At 48.9% G+C, this 19,703-nt stretch overlaps 2 protein-coding genes across 9 annotated transcripts in view; both read left to right on the forward strand.

Annotated features, from left to right (window-relative positions):
- Positions 1 to 404, forward strand: part of Mocos (molybdenum cofactor sulfurase) — a 50,298-nt gene extending 49,894 nt beyond the window's left edge. Inside the window, 2 exon segments of the mRNA XM_028867162.2 lie at positions 219 to 313; positions 315 to 404. Coding sequence (XP_028722995.1) covers positions 219 to 313; positions 315 to 387 — 168 coding nt within the window. The 3' untranslated portion in view covers positions 388 to 404.
- A 9,224-nt stretch (positions 405 to 9,628) lies between these two features.
- The window catches only part of Fhod3 (formin homology 2 domain containing 3), a 426,147-nt gene continuing 416,072 nt past the window's right edge, over positions 9,629 to 19,703 (forward strand). For 4 of the 8 annotated variants that reach the window (XM_028867158.2, XM_028867160.2, XM_037197015.1 and 1 more), the window contains exon 1: positions 9,630 to 9,901. In XM_028867158.2, the coding sequence (XP_028722991.1) occupies positions 9,737 to 9,901 (165 nt within the window). In that variant the 5' untranslated portion in view covers positions 9,630 to 9,736. Of the gene's footprint in view, positions 9,902 to 19,703 lie in introns of all 8 variants that reach the window. The other 4 variants (XM_028867156.2, XM_028867157.2, XM_037197014.1 and 1 more) reach the window with 2 other exon arrangements.

Consider the following 19,703-nt stretch of genomic DNA (forward strand, 5'->3'; position numbering starts at 1 on the left):
CGCAGACCTATGAGAGACCCTGTCTCAATACACAAGGTGGACAGACGGCATCTGAGAAACAGCAGCCAGGGTTGTCCTCTGGCCAACATATGCACACATGTGCACCTGTACACACATGAGCACAGTCTCTGCATGCTGGAATGTTGGGATTAAAGGCATGCTACAAATGATTTTAACTTTTAAAATAATGTGGCTTGTGACTGTTGCCTCAATCGCAGGTGAACTTTGGTGTGTACCTGATGCACGAGTCCTTGGATTTATCCTCTCCACGTTTCCTGTCCGTGGGATCTGAGGTGCTTCCGGTGTTGAAAGAGTGTGGAGTGTCCTGATTCACCTGCTTCCCAGAAACACCTGAGCGTTATCTCCTTCTTCCCCAGAGAGCATTAAAGTTTCTCTTTACAACACTGTCTACCATTATTGAGACCCACAAACTTGATTCAATAGAACTTAGTCTTAGAATGAACGTTCTTTGCCTTTGGAGGTTGAACCCACTCTTAACCTGACGTCTCTGCTCACCCGCACTGACCAGGCTCAGCAGAGGTCTGCTGTGCCCACACCTAAAAAGGCTCCCTCATGACTCAAATATCCAAAGAATGAGCAGTCATAGTCAATGAAATTTTTCATGAGACTCAGGAGATTAATTTTTCTAATAGTTTATTGGGCCAAGTGGTGGTGGCGTACACCTTTAATCCCAGCACTTGAGAGGCAAAGGCAGGCAGAGCTTTGTGAGTTTGAGGCCAGCCTGGACGACAGAGTGCGTTCCAGGACAGTCAAAACTACACGGAAGAATCCTGCCTCAAAAAACAAAACAAAACAAAAAAAGTTTATTGAGTACACTGCAATATTGCAAAAGGTGATCAGGCTGGCAGATACTAGAATACACTGACTAGTTTTCAATCTATATATTTTTGATGGCAGGGATTGAGACAAGTTTTCCATCTCTCAGGCTGGCTTGATTTTCCTGCCTTCACCTCCCATGTTCTGGAATCTGCTATCATATTATATCCAGCTTGATTTATGTATTTTGAAGGTGTGGTGTATTTATTTTAGTGTGTTCACACTTAAGATTTCTGTTTTTCTCTTAGTTTTTAAATTTTTATTTTTAGACAGAGTTTCAATGTATATCACTGTCTGGTCTAGAACTTACTCTGTAGAGCAGGCTGATCTTGAACTCATGGAGATCTGCCTGCCTCTGCTTCCCAAGTGCTAGGATTATGCCACCACACTTGGATTCTACATCTTTTTGATAGACTGGGTTTTTTCTTTTATATATAATATTTTTTTAGTCCCTAGTATTTTTTTTCAGCTCTCTAATACGTCATGCTGATGTAGTTATTTCTGAGAATTATTCTGAGAATCCTCTCATGAATAAATATAAATCCTGAAATTCTCAAAAAAGTGTCAGACTTAGTGTAGCAAGTGTGACTTTGCACATCCCAAACGTGTGCTTAATTCTCCCCCTTGCCACACTTGCTAATGTTTGTGAATGGGTGACATCAGCAAGCACTGTGCTACACGCCTCACAGATCTACCATTAAGTCTCCCAAACACCCCATGGAGACAGTCAGAGAGGTGAAATGACCCAGTGAAGGTAGGAGCAACACCCAGCAGTGATCAGATTAGGGCCGGGTCCTCACTCTCCACTGCTGTGGTAAACTGCTGCGTCATGATTGTGAGCAACATTCTAAGCACTTCAGGTGGATTAAATCATGTGATCCTCTTGGAGATGATTATGAGGAATTTGCTAGCCTCATCTCTGTTTATAGATGAGAAAATTGAGACCAAGATTAGTTGCTTACCTAGGTTCTTGAACTGGTGAGTGATAGGCCTGAGGTCTGAGGGGCTGAGATCTGAGGGGGCTGAGATCTGAGGGGCTGAGATCTGAGGGGCTGAGATCTGAGGAGCTGAGGTCTGAGGGGGTGAGGGCTGAGGGGCTGAGGGGCTGAGGGGCTGAGGGCTGAGGAGCTGAGGGCTGAGGGCTGAGGGCTGAGGGCTGAGGGCTGAGGGCTGAGATCTGAGGTCTGAGGTCTGAGGGGGTGATGTCTGAGGAGCTGAGGTCTGAGGGGATAAGGTCTGAGGGGCTGAGTGAAGTCTGAGATCTGAGGTCTGAGGGGCTGAGGTCTGAGGGGGTGAGATCTGAGATCTGAGGACTGAGGGGCTGAGATCTGAGGTCTGAGGGGGTGAGATCTGAGATCTGAGGGCTGAGGGGCTGAGATCTGAGGGGCTGAGGTCTGAGGGGCTGAGGTCTGAGGGGTGAGATCTGAGGGGATGAGGGCTGAGGTCTGAGGGGCTGAGATCTGAGATCTGAGGTCTGAGGGGCTGAGATCTGAGGGGCTGAGGGCTGAGGTCTGAGATCTGAGATCTGAGATCTGAGGGGCTGAGGTCTGAGGGGCTGAGGGCTCAGGGGCTGAGATCTGAGGGCTGAGGTCTGAGGGGCTGAGATCTGAGGTCTGAGGGGGTGAGGTCTCTAGTTTGTGCTTGAGTCACTTCCCTCTGATCACTGTTGCTTAGTAGCAAGTGGATTTGCTTCCGATGCACGTGGAGCATGATAAGAATAAGCCCCCCCACTCCCCCGGGAGCGATTTTCTCCCCTGCGGCTCCTCCCACTGCATTAACAGGACAAGCCCAGTGAGCCTGGTGGTCCCTGTCAACCAATCACAACATGATGGTGCTTCGACTAGCCGTTGGGGTCAGGGGTACATCTAGGAGAGGTGAGGTTGGCCTGGAGGAGGAGAAGTCCCATGGAGATGGACAGGACAATGCCATCACCTGTCCAAGCTTCAGTTTCCTGCTCCTCTTCTGCCTACACCTGTCTCTGGTCTCAAGGGCCTTCAGGCACGTCCAAAAGTGGCATTTGCTGTCTGGAGTGACAGTGCCTTGGTTAGATGATGCCATCAGGACCAACTGTGTGCTATTTTCCATACCTTTCCTTTGTCCGCACTGAAGTTGTGATGGTTTAAGTTGTTGGCTTGACAGGACCTAGGATCATCTTGGAGACAACCTCTGGACACATCTGTGAGGGATTGTCTAGGTTAATGGGTGTGTGTGCCTTCCCCAAATGTGGGCGGCCCCATCCCATAATAGCCTGGGGTCCTGAACTAAACAAAAAGGAGAAAGTGAGCTGAGCACCAATATTCGTCTCTCTGCTTCCCGACTGGATGCATCCGCAACCAGCTGCCTCACACTCCCACCACCATTTTTTCCCCCCGTGCCATGTGGATTTTATACTATAAACCCAAATAAATGCTCGTTTTGTTTAAATTGCTTTTGTTGTGTATTTTGTCACAGTAACAAGACAAGTAGCTGTGGGATATTCTTTTACACTGTGTGAATATATGTCACTGTGATTGATTTAATAAAAAAGCTAAACAGCCAGTAGCTAGGCAGGATTTTTGGAGGGCAGAGAGAATGCTGGAAAAAAAGAAGGGTGGAGCCTGAGGGTCACCAGCCAGACTCAGAAGAAGCAGTATGGAAAGTATATAGATGAGCCTCAGGGCAGCACAGAGATGAATAGAAATGGCTTAATTTAAGTCGTTAGAGACAGCTAAAAACAAGCCTAAGCTATCGGCTGAGCTTTCATCATTAATAAGGAGTCTCTGTGTGGTTATTTGGGAGCCAGTGGTCCCCGATGAAAAACTACAAGTAGCTAATGCAGAGGTGGTGGGTCACCAAGGAGAGAAAGCATAGGCTTCAGGGGTCTAGAGGACCCAGTGACCCATTGTGGGGATTGAAATCTTGGTTGGGACTTGCGGATCCTTGGGACCTGACAGAAACCCAAACCTCCTTTGGTAAGTATTGTTTCAAGCACCTGGGATTTCTGAGAAAGGCTGGGCCTCTCCTGTCACAGGGCCAGTTCAGGGAGCACGTGGAAACAGAAGGGAAGCTAGGTTCCACCCGGCAGCCTCTTTTTAATCCTCTCTTCTGTGCTAGCAGAATTAATGACTGCATATTTCACTTTACAAATCCCCGAATTAAAATCGTGGCATGTCATTCTGTCTCCGAATGAGTGACAGAACATCTCTAAATCTCATCAGGAAACCACAGCTCTTACAAAGTCAAAGGTAACTGCACTGTGTGTAGTACAGGATCTTAAAATGCCTAAGTCAAGCCATGTCTGCCACCCGGGGGCAGCATTAGGTCAGTCCAGGTTTTTTTCTTCCAGGCACTAGTTCAAACTGGGTCAGCAAATCTCAACAGCCAGTGACAGGGAGGGTTTTTGGACTCTGAGAAAAAACTGCATTACTGGTGGTGGAGTTCTGAATTATTGCTTCAGCACCTTACTTTTCAATCTACTTAGCAGGAACCAGTCTTTTGGGGTCTGTTTTTCTTAGGTCTCTGCTTTTTTTGTTTTGTTTTGTTTTTCCTTCAAGGCTATGGCTTTGAACTGACTGCTTTGTCTAGCCTGCTCCTATCCGCCTCCTCCCTTTCTGTGTATATGTGTGTGACTCCATACATGTGCTCAAATGTGTGTCTATATAGAGGTGTATGCACCTAGGTGGTGGATCATGTATTTGACTGGTAAAATGATGGCTGCAGCTTCATCTTGGGGTCCTCAGGTCTGTTTGCAAATTTGTGGCTTTGCCTTTATCTCTGCAGGAGCAGAATCTGCTACCCAGTTTCCGAGTCGCGGGTGGTCCTGACTGACTTTGTGTCTAACCCCGTCAAAAGTTGTCAAATGGATGCCGATTTTTTTTGTTGTTATTTTATTTATTTATTTTTGTGTGTGCCTGAGTATGTGGAAGTCAGAGGACAACGTGTGGGAGTTGATTCTCTTCTTCCACCAGGTGGGTTATAGGGAGACAAGACAGGTGATAAAGCTTGACCGGCAACTTTACCTACTGAGCTGTATCATTAGCTGCAGCTCAAATTTTGAGCCCAGGGATCAAGAGACTATACAGCACCTGCTCTTGATTCTTAGAATCTGCCTCAGTCTGCAGAGTTCGTGTGAGGAATACTGATCTGGCCTTCCATGAGAAACCATATGAAATAGAGATGAGCTCTCTCCCAGAAGTCCTCCACAGCAACCAGCCGACAGCCAGCAGACACTCCTAGACATGGCGGGAGATGATTGTAATTGCCTGGTTCCAGTGATGCTCTCTGATGACAGCCGCGGCAGGAGTGACACTTCTGAGCCCAGCTGAAATGATGACCGATAGAAAAAGGGCAAAAGGAATGGTTTATGGTGTGACATTTGTGTCTTGGAAGTACAGAGCTGCCACAATCAAAACCTAAGCCAAGCATGGCGGTTGAATGAGAACGGTTTCCCCAAGGTTCATGTGTTTGGATGCTTGGCCACCGCTGGCGGTGCTGTTTGAAGGGGTTACGCCACCCTCAGCAGGGGGCACCTTGCTGGAGGAAGAGAGTGGGCTTTGAGAGTTTACAGCCCCGCTCTACTCCATTTCACTCTCCTTTTTCCTGCGCGTGGAAATTGACGGGAGGAATTTTCCACAGCGAGGAAAACCACAGTTCTTATAAAATTAAAGGTGATCAGCTAGCTTCCTGCTCCTGCTGCCTGTTGCCATGACTCTCTCTCACCATCTTGAACCCTCCTTCTGGAACCATGTGCCAAAATAAACACATCTTTCTTTAAGTCACTTTTGGTGTTTCATCGCAGAAACAAAAAGTAACTATACACTGAGGGACACAGATTTGAGAAGCAGGCAGCACCCTGAGGCTGGGAAAGAGGCCAAGAAGCCACTAACTGAGGGTGCAGGCAGGTGAGGAGAGCTTCCAGGTGAAACACAACCAGAACCTTGACTTAAAAGGCAGGTTACATGCCCACTACATACCCAGTCGTCAGTGCTGAGCCTGGGGCAGAATCCCATCAGCACACACTTCCACTTAGGGAGCGAGCCGGAGACACATGTGGCTGTCTGGATGCCAGCCCTGCATGTGTGGCTGCTTTCTCCACACCCAGGTTTGCCCTTGGGGACGGTTACATTCACCCTTCTCTATGGCTCTTAGCTCCAAGCCCTGGTTCAAGCTTCATTTTTTCCAAACTACTTTCAGGTAAATACTTTCCGTGGCTGGTCCTTCCCCGTTCAAGCTGGAGGTCAGAGGTCTCTGACTTTGGAACACTGTCTAGTCCTTTAGTGTAAGCTGGAGGTGCCTTTGTTTCTTAAAATCTCTGTGGATTTTCTGTGAATTTTATTAAGATGTATTTTCCGTGCCAAACTCTGGTCCTCTGTAAGAGCAACTGCTCTAAACTGCTGAGTCATCTCTCCAGCCTCCAATAATCACGTTTTAAAATTTATTTTACTAAGCTCATTTCTTAGGCCCTAAGACTTAGGGGATTGGACACCCTCTTCTGGCCTTCACAGGCATTGCACACACATATAACAGGCAGGCAAAATACCTGCACACATAAAATTAAAAAAATATATTTAAAAAAAATCTTCTGCTGTTTGGAAGGACTGGGGATGAGAAATTGCTTTATTTCACAACTCTAAGTTTAGGGATTCTATATTTCTTCCCTTCTTGCAAATAAAATTCATTATTATGTGCAGTTGGAAGCACCCATCAGGTACTTTGAATATTTTAGAGATCTCCTTAGATGACTCCTTAGCCTCAGCTTTATTAATTCCAGATGACTGTTGGCAATCATCTTATCAAATGTTTCATTGTTCTATAGCATAGAAACCACTTCTCTAATCTCCAGAAGTCCCCAGAAGCATTTTCCCTAGATGAGACTTGGTGTGGTGGTGCGCACCCTTGATTCCAGCACTCAGTAGGCAGAGGCAGGTGCATCACTGTGAGTTCTAGGTCAGCCAGGACTGCACAGTAAGACTCTGTCTCAAAAACAAACAAACAAAAAGAATCAAGGAATGGAGAAATAGGGTTCACCTGTTAACGGGAGAAGTGGCCGAGTTATGAAAATATGAAGGGGCTGAGGGAAAGGGGGGAAATAGAGGACTGTAGGGGAAATGAGGGAATTTGATGAGTATGAGAGAACTAGGAAATGTGAGGTATATGAGTGAAATTGGGGGGATATGAAGCATGTGAGGGAAATCAGGTGACGATGAGGGGTGTTAGGGAAATGGGGGAATAAGTGCTCTGGGAGAAATGCAGAGATATGGTAAGTGTTGGGGAACAGGAGGTATGATGGGTATGAGGAAAATACGAGGATCTAAGGGGTTCTAGACAAATGGAAATATGAGGGGTGTGGTGAAATTTGGGGGATATGAGGAGTGTGGAAGAAATGGGGGAATAGGAGTGGTATGGGGAAATGGAGGAACATGAGAGGGAAATGGGGGCATATGAGGAGTGTGGAGCAGATGAGAGGAATATGAGGGGTTTGGTGGAAGTGAAGGGGGATGTGAGGAGTGTGAAGGAAATGGGGGTACGAGGGTGTGAGGAAAGGGGGGCATATGGGGAGTGTGGAGGAAATGGGGGTATGAGGGTGTGGGGAAAGGGGGGCATATGAGGAGTGTGGAGGAACTGGGGGTATGAGGGTGTGGGGAAAGGGGGGCATATGAGGAGTGTGGAGGAAATGGGGGTACGAGGGTGTGGGGAAAGGGGGGCATATGAGGAGTGTGGAGGAACTGGGGGTATGAGGGTGTGGAGGAACTGGGGGTATGAGGATGTGGGGAAAGGGGGGCATATGAGGAGTGTGGAGGAACTGGGGACCATGAGAGGCATGAGGAAACTTTTACCATTGCTGTCTTTGTAAAACTTCCACACCACAGTAAGCACAAGACATTGAAAGAAGACACTTGGAGTTGTAAACTTTCTCCAAAACTTACCCTTTCTAGGGAAGGTACATATGTATACCACCCACAAAAAAGAAAAAGAAATGAGAGAAGGAAACTGTGTTAGTCTCTTCCCTAGTTGCTTTGGTAAAACACTGGACAAAGTGATTTAAGGAGGAAAAGGTTCCTTTGGGCTCTTTGTTAAAGAAAGGATCTAGTCCATCATGGCTGAGAAGGCGTGGAGCTGGGGTGTGAGGTGTCTACACCGTGTCCACAGTCAGGAAACAGAGAGATGGACGTACTGCTCCGCATTCTCCTTATTTGGTGCTAGCCCATGGGATGGTTCCATCCACTAGACAGGGTGAGTCTTCTTTTCCTCATTCAAACTTTTCAGGAAACACCATTATAGACACCCTCAAGAGGCACGTTTCCACGGTGAGTCTAAATGCAGTCAAGTTGACAATAAATATTAAGCATCAAAAATCTGAGCCAGTATAAATGAGTCAAATATGGTGCATCACGTCATTGGAGAGGCTGAGGCAGGAGGATGGTGAATTTGAGGCCAGTGTGGGCTTCATCAACGCCCCTCCCCTTGTTTTTTGAGACTGGGTTTCCCAATTACTTAGTCTTGACTGTTCTGGAACTATCTTTGTAGACCAGGCTGGCCTCGAACTCAGAGATCTGCCTGCCTCTGCTTCCCGAGTGCTGGGATTAAAAGGCGTGCGCCACCACAGACTAGGACACGTGATGAAGGAATCAGGCGGTGTAAATGAGAGGCCAAGAAAATCTCCAGGAGGCCATACACACTTGTGGTGAAGAGTCCACAGAAAAGGCATCACGAAAAGATGCGAGTGAGATTGCTAAGTAAAAGACAAGGGTTTCTATTCTCTTTTGAAACTAGAGAGAAGGGAGAGGGACGAATTATGGAGCCGCCTTGGGTGTGATGAACGACTGGATATTGCTATTAGGGCAATGGAGAGGGATTAGGAATCAACAGTGTAGCCTGGGAATGGAAAAAGCGGCGAGTTCTCTTTGGAAACGTTAGGGGTCGCCTGTGAGCAGCAAAGAGAGCCAGTGTGTGCTGCGTGGAGGGAGAATTGCGGCTCCAGCTTGGAAGAAGCAGGCTGGCTGTCAAGCTTCACTCAAAGTTCCGGGGTTTAGATGAGGGGGTACTCCCCGATTCTTCGCCGCATTTTCATCGTTCCGAGGTCTGTCCAGAAGCACCCCTCTTCCTCTGTCGCAGACGGTCCAGTCAGAGGAGAGGGGTGGTGATGATGGACAGATTCAACCATAACTCTTAGGGTGCTCTCGGGCCCCGGCTTTGGGGTCATGGAGCCTCGCCTTGCAGCCTATCAGCCCTCACTCGGGGCGCCTTTGGGCTCAAGGAAAGCTGCTGGGATGCCGGGCCTCCTTCTTCCCCTTATCCCCCTTTCAATCCCTCGCCTGGGCTCAGGATAGCTGTCTCCTAGTCATGGGGTTGCAGAGAGCTGGTTCCCTCCCCTCTGGGTGCCCAGCACGGAGGCTGGCCCCATCTGGAAAGGGTTGTGCTGTGTCCTGTCCCAAGGGAAACGTAGTCAGAGGACCGCCTTGTCCCCAGTCCAGTGCCCGCGCAACAAGGCTGGTGCAGCTGGAACCTGGGCGGCCGGCACACGTGCAGCGGGTTCTGCGCAGGGGCGTTCCTGCGCGCTGATCCCTGCCAGGCGCAGGGCTGCGGACGCTGCGCTAGTGGCTCTCGCATTCCCTGTCCCTGCAGCGGTCGCGTAGGTCGGGGAAGCCCGACCGGGTGCTGGGGAAACCGAGCAGGGGAGGAGCCCGAGAGGGAGGGGTGGGAGGGGGCGCAGCCCCGCCCCCGCCCCGCCCCCAGTGGCCGGAGTCCGGGCTTCAGCCCGGCGCGCCGGAGCCTGCGAGCCCGCGAGCCTGCTAGCTTGCTAGCTGCAGCGGCGGTGGCGGCGGCGGCGGCGGCGGCTTCCCCTTTGCACAGACCAGGCGTCCCGGCCCGCGCGGCCCGCTGACCCTGGGGCCCGCGCCCCACGGGGCAGGGATGCATCATGGCCACGCTGGCTTGTCGCGTGCAGTTCTTGGACGACACCGATCCCTTCAACAGTACCAACTTCCCAGAGCCCAGCCGGCCACCGCTGTTCACATTCCGCGAGGACCTGGCTCTGGGCACCCAGCTGGCCGGGGTCCATCGGCTGCTGCGGGCACCGCACAAGGTAAGATCCGGCCGGGTGAGTGGGGAGCTGGGGACGCAACCCCTGCAGCCGTGCCTGTCAGGGTGGGGGCGCTGCAGACGGGCTGGACTGGCAGAGGCCCCGGGGACACGCGCCCAAGGGCAGATACTCCTGAGGGTTAGGCAGAGGGGCCGGGGGCACCCAGAGGCTGGCGCATGACTCTCTCTGGCTGGCGGGAAGGACAGCTCCATGTCCTAGCCCATGTCTTGGGCCCAGCAGGGCCCAGCAGGTGCCATACCGGCCGGAGGCGGGATGCACTGGGATCTCCGTGGCCTCTCCGTTAGCTCGGCCTGGTGGGCGGGGTGCAGCTCGACGCCGGGGCGATCGGCCCCCCGTTCCCTGCCTGGCCCCGAGCCGGGCATGGAAAGAGCTCCTGGAGCCGCGGGTCTCGGTTTCCTGGAAGAGAGCCCCGAGTGATGCCGGGGACAGAAGCTCTGTTGGGCCTCCCTGGCACTGCGGGCGGCTGGGCGACCCTCGCGACAAAGCACGCTTTCCGGGAACACCTCCCCCTCCTCCCCCTGGGAAGGGGCGCGCACTGCGATAGTGTTCACGCTATCCCGTTTTTTCTTCCGAGGAGCAGGTGGCCTCAGGAACCTTGGAGCAGCAGCCCCTGTGGGAGGGAAGGGCGGGGGCGGGGGCGCGGGCAAGAGGCTCACAATGCCTCGGCCCAGGAGCCCCAAATGAGTGTCCCCTGGGAAGAATGGCGTCTCAGTCCACCCGTTAGAGTTTTCTTTTCTTTTCATGTCTTTTCTTTCTTTTTTAACCCTTTGAAGGAGGCCAGGCGACTTGCAAAGTGATTGTAAAGAGCCAGGCATTGAAAGCTAATCATTTAGCTCTCCGGGAATGCCCTTCCTCCCACTTACACAGATGGACTGCACCTTGGAGGGTTTACTTCCTTGCCGTATTTTCTGCTTAGGTCCACATCAAAGTTTAGAGATAATTAATTCTGCGAAGATCAACATGGACAGACATTTGGGAGAGAGAATCCTTCGTTCCAAGAGCAAAAGTGATTTTGGAAAATCTTTTATTCTTCTGTGAGATGCCCACTTGTTTTGAAAGTGGAGGAGGAGGCTGTATGGAAACCTGAGGGGTTTGGGATATCCTCCTGCTCCGAATTGGTCAGTGCTCCCTCCATTCCACCTAACTAATAACCGCCCCCTCCCCCTCCTTTTTTTGAATGAGGAGTGGGGCGGATCTCTCTCATTCCTTCTGTACTGGTGCCGGGTGCCTGTAGTCACAGTCCTTGGATTCTTTCAGACCACAGAGCGCCATACCTGGGGGGACACGAGGCTTCTCAGAGTCACTTCAGTTAAGTCCTTGCCCCTTCTCCATCAGCGGATTCTGTGAGAAGTGTTCACAGTGTCTCCCACTTCATGGTTATTCCATTCATCATGGTCTCAGATTACAGTGATCTTTTGTTGAAGCCACAGAAGCCTCATAATTGTGGCCTTGTGACCTTGAAGTGGTTTCCTTGGATCTCAAACCCTATATGCATGGGTTGACCTTTCAGGCTCCCAACTCAAGTATGTTTTTATGTTTCCATAGTCTCAATCCAGTATTCCTGGTGGGGCAGGAAATCCCGATTCCCCCCCTCTTGCCCCTCCTGGGCCCCCACCAGAAGCCACAGCCCAGCAGTCTCACTGTCTCCCTGAACTTTCTCAGGTGCCCTTTGTGAAACAAACCTAAGAAGAGGTTTTAGAGAAAACTTTAGCTACCCAACATCAGTCTTTTCACCGGCTTTTACGCACTCTAAGTGTTTGCACTTAGAAACAGCGCAGGCAGCTGACTGTTACCCACAGTTCCTTCAAGCAGAATTCAGGGCATCTGTGTGTTTAAGTACACATGCATATCTTTAAGATGCTAGTTTCCAGCAATTAAAAGAAAACTGGGGGAGGGGATAGTCTTCTCTATCCCAAGCTAGCCTGGAACTTGCTCTGTACCTGAGGGTACCCTTGAAGTTTTGGTCCTGCCTGTGCCTCACAGGTGCTGGGGTTACAGATGTGCACCACTACAACCACATCATGCAGTACTGGGCTTCCTGTGTGCCAGGTGGGCACTCTGACACCTGACCTGTGATCTCCAGCCCCTCCAGCAGGTAATCTGAAAGTTGGATGACCCACCTCTGACAGAAAGCGAGTCAGCTTGGAGTACTCAGCTTGGAGTACTCAGCCTGGAGTACTCAGCCTGGAGTACTCAGCCTGGAGTACTCAGCCTGGAGTACTCAGCCTGGAGTACTCAGCCTGTGGTCGGTGCTCCACGGGAGCCCTAGTGCCTGTTCTCAACACCACACGGCTCCATGGAACGGGGCTTTTATTATCCCTGGTTTAGAGGCAAATGAAACAGAGGTAGAGAGCCATGAAGTACCTGATTTCTCTGCCGGGAGTGGGGAGCGGAGATCCTCACTAAGCCTGTGTGACTGGACACCTCAGTGCTGCTCTGCCCCACTGGGCAGCTGTGTGGGTGAGGACAGAGCTATATACTTCCTCGACCTTCTCATCCATTCCCTTGGGAAGTTCACCTAACACAACCATCTTGGTGTGCCAGGCACTTTTTGGCCTGATAGCAGGTGATGTATGTGACAAGTATAAGTGCTTGTGGAATTCCTGGAACTGGTAGAGTTCTTAGTCTACTAAGTAACTAAAAATTACAATTGTGGGCACAAGGTGGACACCATCTGGGCTTCTGTGGGAACTGAACACCCCGGCCTCCCTTGATCTACTGATTCAGAACATGTATCTAACCATGGTGCTTGAGTAATTCCAGTACCAATTACCGCCCGAGTGCACAGGTTGTGGGTGAGCGCATCAGGCAGTGAGTGCTGAGGTTCTCATTATCTTCTCTCTCTCTCGATAACTTCCTGAAGGTGACGCCCTGGTGGCCCCTTCCTCCATGTTGCACCTAAGTAGTGCTAAGACGGGGCGTGCACCACGTTGATTGACAGGTGTTAGTTTTAGAACACAAATCCACCCGTATTATTGCCCTAATGAATTTCCACCTTAATCCTCTTAAGGGACACATCTGTTTGCTACATTACATTGAGATTTTTCAGAGATGAGATCATTAGTAAACTTGGCAAGTGGGTTATGCCTCAGCATCTTAGGACAAGGCTGTTTAAGAACGTTCTGTGAATGGCTACGAGTCTAAGCGGGGTTGAATCTAACCCCACTGTAATTAGCTCACTTGGTTGGAACCTTGCTATTGAGATCGGGATCATGGGATTGAACCCTTTATGGGTCAGCTGGCTTTGCTTCATGCATGGCTACAGACCATGTCGGTAACCCAGCCAGACATCTAGCAGGTGCTCTCCTGGCTCCTTGCGAGTATCTGAGTTGGAACAGAATGACAGCAGATTTGGGGGGGGGGGGTTGGGGGCAAGTCTCCTCTGAAATGAGCTTGTGCCGGAGACTGTCCTCTAGACCTCCACGTCAAATTTCGTTTATCGCTGTCCCCACGCCCCCACCCCACCCCCCAGCCGCTGTGGCAGGTGGACAGACAAGGAAATGCCAGTGAACACAGAAGGAAACTGAGGTAGAGGTAGGTTAGCAGGTTGCCTACGGCCATGCCGCTTTCAGTGAAGGAGCTGGGATTTAAGGTCAAGTCTTTTTTTACTCTGAAGCCAACTGTGTCCCATTATTAGAAAACCAGTGGAGCACGTGCTGCGGCTCCCCACGGGGGCAGGGCGGGGCGGGGCTGCCTGCCACAGGGCCCTGACTTACAGGGGTTCTGCTGGTGAGCCCCGCCGTGGTTGATGCTCTGTGGGCCTGTGTCTTTTGTCCTTGGAGTCCAACCTGGGTCCCTCAGCAAAACAACAGGCCTGCCTTCACCCTCCCCCACGGGACTGTGAAATGTTAGTCCTTACTGGTGGCAGCTTTAAACTGATTAACATGCCAGGTCAACTCGGGCACGCCCTTCCCCCACCCTCTTTTCTTTTCCAAGGGCCCTCTCCAGTGAGGAAACTTCCCAACCAACCCCGTGGGACTTGGCTTCCTTCAGACCGAGGCAGCTACTGCTCCTGGTGGTCTCCACACACCATCTCCTGTTCCTCTGACTTCTGTGGCTGGCGTAGCCATGTCCTGTTTGACAACAACCTCTACTTCCTGCCCCGTTTGCAGGGTTGGGTTTGACAGTCATATTTTTTTTTTGGTTGAGGAGAGAAAGGGCTGGGAGAGTGACGTGAAGAAGAATGAGTGAGGAATATCAAGTTATAGCAAAACGTTAAGCCTCACCACAGGAATGCCATCGGCCAAAGCCCAATTGGAGGATGTTGCAGTTTCTCCATCAAACACATTGTGAAGAAAAAGGAAAGACTAGAAAGAAACAAAATGAAAAGAAGCTTGAGAGAGATATTCACCGGTATGAGGCTCTAATTGAAGGCTGAGTCAAACAAACACATTGTAAATAAATGTTTGAGATGGATGGGGAAATCAAATGTGACTGGCTAGTTGTTAGTGCACATGATTCACTTTTAAAATTACATATTTATTTACTTATTTTGTGTGGGTGTATACCTGTGTGGGAGCATGTGCCACGGAATGTGTGTGTGGAGGCCAGAGTTGGTTCTCTCCTTCAGCTCAGGTTGGCGGAATTGGCAGGAGGCACCTTTCCCAGCCCCACATGACTAATTTTAAAGTGAGATAAAACTATGCTGCTCTTTTGAACTAAGAATTTTTGTCATTCAAGGATGCTTCAGGGTGGTCTGAGATAGAGAGGCAGGTAGGCGGGTCAGTGTCCAGATAGGACCAGGTAGACTGTGGTTAAACTGGACTGTGGGGTATGGAGAAGGGTCTGATAGTGTTTTTTATACTTTTGCATATTGGATTTTTTAAACTATTTATTTTTACTTTATATAAATCAGTGTTTTGCCTGCAAGTATCTATATGGTAATCAGATCCTTTGGAACGGAAGTTACAGACAGCTGTGAGCTGTCGTGTGGGCGCTAGGAGTTGAACCCCCCGGGTCCTCTGGAAGAGCAGCCAGTGCTCTTAACCACTGAGCTGTTGCTCCAGCCCCAGATTTTTTTTTTTTAAGTAAAGAGATGATCCCTCTGGAATGAGGGCTCTGTCATTAAGCCTTACAAGCTCCCTGAACATGGTCACTATGGCCAAGTGAAGTTTTGTCTCGCCACATTTACGTCTCACTGTGCGGCCCTAGCTGGCCTTAAATGCATAATCTTCATGTGCCTCGGCCGGTGCTGAGATCTCTGTGCCATCATGCCTAACCTCCAATGATGTTTTCTCTTCCCACTCAGTCTTAGTCACCTTAGGATTTTAGAAAGGTATCATGTTTGTTTGTGTTCAGAGTGTCTTTCCAGGCTCAGTTGCTCACCATGTCGATGTCAACAGGTCTCCTGCTGGCTTGGTAAGGGAAATAAATGCTCGGGGAGGGATACACCCGGACTCTAGTATAGGCACCTGCTTTTTAACCGCTTGGTAAGATGTGGTTACAGCTGAAATAAATGACACCTCACATAAAGGCAACCAGTTTCCCACTGCCGTTGAAGCCTTCTGGCCACACCAGGGCTTGATTTCCAGTGAGCCGACCCTGCCACCTCATTTTGGCTCCCAAGAGCATCTTGGGGTGTAGCAAATGGCAGGGGTGTTTTAACAAGTGCAAACGGAAGTGTGTGTATGTTGGCATTTCTACTATTACCTTCAACTTCTTTTTTAATGGGTGGACTAAAACATTTGTGGGCTAACTATCAAAGAGGGGATAAGATGGATCATCTGGAAGGAAAAACAACAGCAATCAATCACCAACCAGAAAGAATACATTCTCAGGAGTTTCAGAATTTTCGAGACTCTAACAAATGGGATCTACATCGTATCTGTTTACAAAGTGGGGCTCCTCCCCACCTCTGGTTTAACCTACATGGGCCTTCCTGTCCCTCCTGTCTCAGTGCTAGGGTGGCAAGTGTGCCCCACTATGAAGGCATCCACAACTTAGTTCTGTAACTTCGTTGTCATTAAAATGTTAGACTCCAAGGGGGAGATGTCTAAGGACTAATGTCAGGAAAACATCTTAAATGTTCTGAACAAATTGAAAAAAGAGAATGAGAACATCGGGGCCTCAGCGAGGAGCAGTTCCCCTAGGTTTGTCAGAAAGGAAGCAAATTAGTTTCTCAAATGCCTCACCAAATACTTTTTTGTTTCATTCTTTGAACAGATAACCAAGAAGGAAGCTCCCCTAGTGTTGATAGGGTTACTCTGCTTCACCACACTCCAATATTTTCTGAAATATTGGAAATGAAAGAGTGGGGTCTTAAACAAGAATGTTATAGGATAAACGCCCCCGGTGTTTTTAAATGACTTGTTCAATTAACAAATTGTGTGCATGTGTGTGTGTGTGCATGCATGTGCACGTGAACATGCACATATGTGTGTGTATATGCCACGTGTATGGTGTATGTGGAGACCTGTGGCAGTCAGAAGATGATGTCTTATCTCCTGGAGCTGGAGTTAGAGGTGGTTGTGAGCCATGTAGGTGCTGGGAACCGAACTCAGGGAAAGCAAGCATTCTCAACCACGGAGCCGTCTCTCCGGCCCCACCAAGCATCTTCCAGTGGTTGAACAGATGCAAAGGGGTTTATAGCAAATGACTGATGGGTGTATTAGATATTTTTATTGCTGTTGTGACTAAAAAAAAAAAAAGGCAACTTATGGGAGGAAAAGGTTGTTTCGGCTTATGGTCCAGGCTTTATAGTAAGTATATCATGGTAAAGGAGGTGTGGAGGCAGGCAGCCCCTGTCTGTGGGTAGTAGAAAGATGCCCAGAGAAGGGAACAGGAGTGCTCAGCCGACTTTCTCCGTTTTTTCTTCTTTTCATGTGGTCCAGGATTCTTCTACCCATGGAAGGCAGATGTCCACATCCAGGGTGGGTCTTTCTTTGTTAATCTTCTAGGGGATGCTCACCCTCCCAGAGGGAGCTCTGTACTAATGCCCTAGACGTCTCTGAATCCAATCAAGTTAGCTCTCTCACTTCATGACCACAGTGGCCAAATGTTCCTGGCTAGAGCTGACAAATTTAAAGCAGGTGGGACTCCCTGAGAGGTGTGTTCCTAGAGGACAGAATCAGGAGGACGGTCCTTCTGTCTGAAGTCGGGTCATGCAGAGCATGGCAGCTGCTCACCAGCTGTGGTTTGAGGGAGGGGGTTTATTCCCCACTGCACTGGAATCACCTATACGCTTGTTCTGACTGTGACTTGAGGTCATCTTTTCCAGTCCTGAGTTTGTGAGTCCAGTGTCAGTGGGAACAACCCATGACTCATACACAAGAGTGTTCAGTAGCATTGGCTTTGAGACAATGGACCCAAATCTTTCTTCTCTCCTATTTCTTCAAGTTTTAAATGAAAGCCAAATTTAATATGACTAATAGTACCATACCTGAACAGTCCAGCTTTCATCCCTTGTGAACAGTGACAGACTTCTCTGAGGGAGTCAGCGAAGCATGGTGGTTTGAAAGGCAGATGATGGATATCGTAGGGAAACCATATTGGGGGTGTGATGGTTAATTTAGGTATAAAACTGATTGGATTATGAAACACCCGAGGGACTAGGGAATCATACTAGTGAGGGCATTTCCAGAGAGAATTAACTGTCAGGGGATGTGGGGAACATTGTCCATGGAGGGGTCTTGGACTGGACTGGATAGACAGAGACATCCAGATGAGAACCAGCATCCATGTCTCTGTTTCCTGGTCTGCCGAGATGAGAACCAGCAGTCTTAGACTCCTGCTGCACCCTTGATCCTGCTGCCATGCTTCTCCTACTACGATGGACGCAAGTCAACCCCTTCCTTTTCCCTTGCACAAGTTCAAGTTCACAGCTAGGATAGAACTTTAAAAACAAATCTCAGCTCCTCAGGCCTCTTTCCTTAAATAAATGAAAAAGCAACAGCAATAAAACTTACTTGTGTCTGTTGAAAAGTCTGGAACATTCCTCCCGCAGACAGTGCAAGGACAGCTACCTCTTCTCTGTAGCTGTGATTCTGAACTGTGTTGGTGAACTTTGGGTGATGTTTCTGGAGAGAGATTATACTGGCCACATTAGATTCTTGAGAGAAGAATCAAGGGAAGATTCACCCCTTCTACGACAGATAAGATAGAGACTGAGCATGACTAGGTTTGGAGACAAGTGCAAACTACACTGAAGAAATGCCAATCACTGTTCTTGTCACCTGAGCGACTATTCCTAACACTTCCACATCTCGCCATAACTTGAACATGAAGTCCAAGACTATATCTGAGCATGTTTTAAGTCATCAAGTATTTTTTAGGCACAAACTCTTTAATGACAGCATGGTAACCCAGTGCTTTCCTGGACCATGATCCATGTAACCATTGCTTCTCATCCACGAGGGAAAGCACTCCATTTCCTGTAATGTTTAACTTGCCCCAAACTCATGCATGCATGCATGAATGAACCATTGGACATTTAGGTAGTTGACAATAAAGTAACAGGTAATTCTATAATACATTCACTTATAGGAAAAAAAACCACCCAAATCTTTGTGCTTGAATCTGCTTAATTCCTTAATTAAATTCCTAGATGTTTAACTGCTGAGTTGAAAGGTCAAGACCTCATCCTCAAGGGAAGAAATTTCTGTGGTGTGAACAATGGAGGTAGTTGGAAAAGTGGTCTCTAAGTCAGGGTAGAGGTGGTAGAGAGATGGGCAAGCTCCGGAGCCCAGGGCCAGATGACTTCCTTTGCTCTCTGCTGTTGTGTTACCTCTGAGAAAGACAGAGATGACTGACAGAAGCCTGAATAAGTGATGCGTGTGTACCCCACTGCTCCCCTACTCAAAGGGCACCATTGTGCTAGGTCTTCTCAGCTGTGTACTGAACATAGGAGACCAGTTCTTTCTGTGTTCGGTGTCTGTCTCCCAGTATGGTTCAAAGTCTAGCAGAAAGACACACACCTGAACTCCTCCACTAGAGTGCCTAGGACCCGATAAGTAAGTGGCTCTAGTAAATATTTTTAGTATTTGAAAGAATTAAGAATAAGGGAACAATTATATATGTAAAATGGTTGTACCCATGGTAGGTCTCTGATCTTCAAGAGCTTATGTTTTCAGATCTGTGTCAGGTCTCTAATCTACCATCATGATTACTACATGTTATACCGTCTATCTATCAACATGGTTACTACATGTTATACCGTCTGTCTACCAACATGATTACTACATGTTATACCATCTAAAAATTGAAGATGAGTGTGGCAGAACCCACTGCTCTCTTGTTTTTGCCCTTCTCCACACGGGATCTATTCCAAGTCCTCAGACAAGAAAATCTAACTTATGCAGAAGGGTCAGATTGGCAAGGTGAGGTCACGTGATCCTGTAGGTGTCTTTTTCTCTTGTATTTTTTTTTTCGAGACAGGGTTTCTTTGTGTAGCTTTGCGCCTTTCCTGGAACTCACTTGGTAGACCAGGCTGGCCTCAAACTCACAGAGATCCGCCTGCCTCTGCCTCCCGAGTGCTGGGATTAAAGGCGTGTGCCACCACCGCCCAGCTCTTTTTCTCTTGTATTTGGGTTGGTGTTCTCACCACCATAGAGAACAATTCAACACTGTTGTATCTCACCAGAACTCCACTGTCTATGAATATAAAATGACACAGCCAAATGCCTTCCGGAGCCATCGGACATTCTTGGGTGTGCCATTTTCAGTGACAGCATGCATGATAATCCATGCATGCATCATGATGATGGAACTGCCCAATGGTTCTCCTTTTTCACTCCCAGACACATGTGCAGATGAGTTTGTATGGGGGACACTTGGGAGACTGCCTGAA

This window comes from Peromyscus leucopus, chromosome 19 (assembly GCF_004664715.2).
Source record: "Peromyscus leucopus breed LL Stock chromosome 19, UCI_PerLeu_2.1, whole genome shotgun sequence".
NCBI lineage: Eukaryota > Metazoa > Chordata > Mammalia > Rodentia > Cricetidae > Peromyscus > Peromyscus leucopus.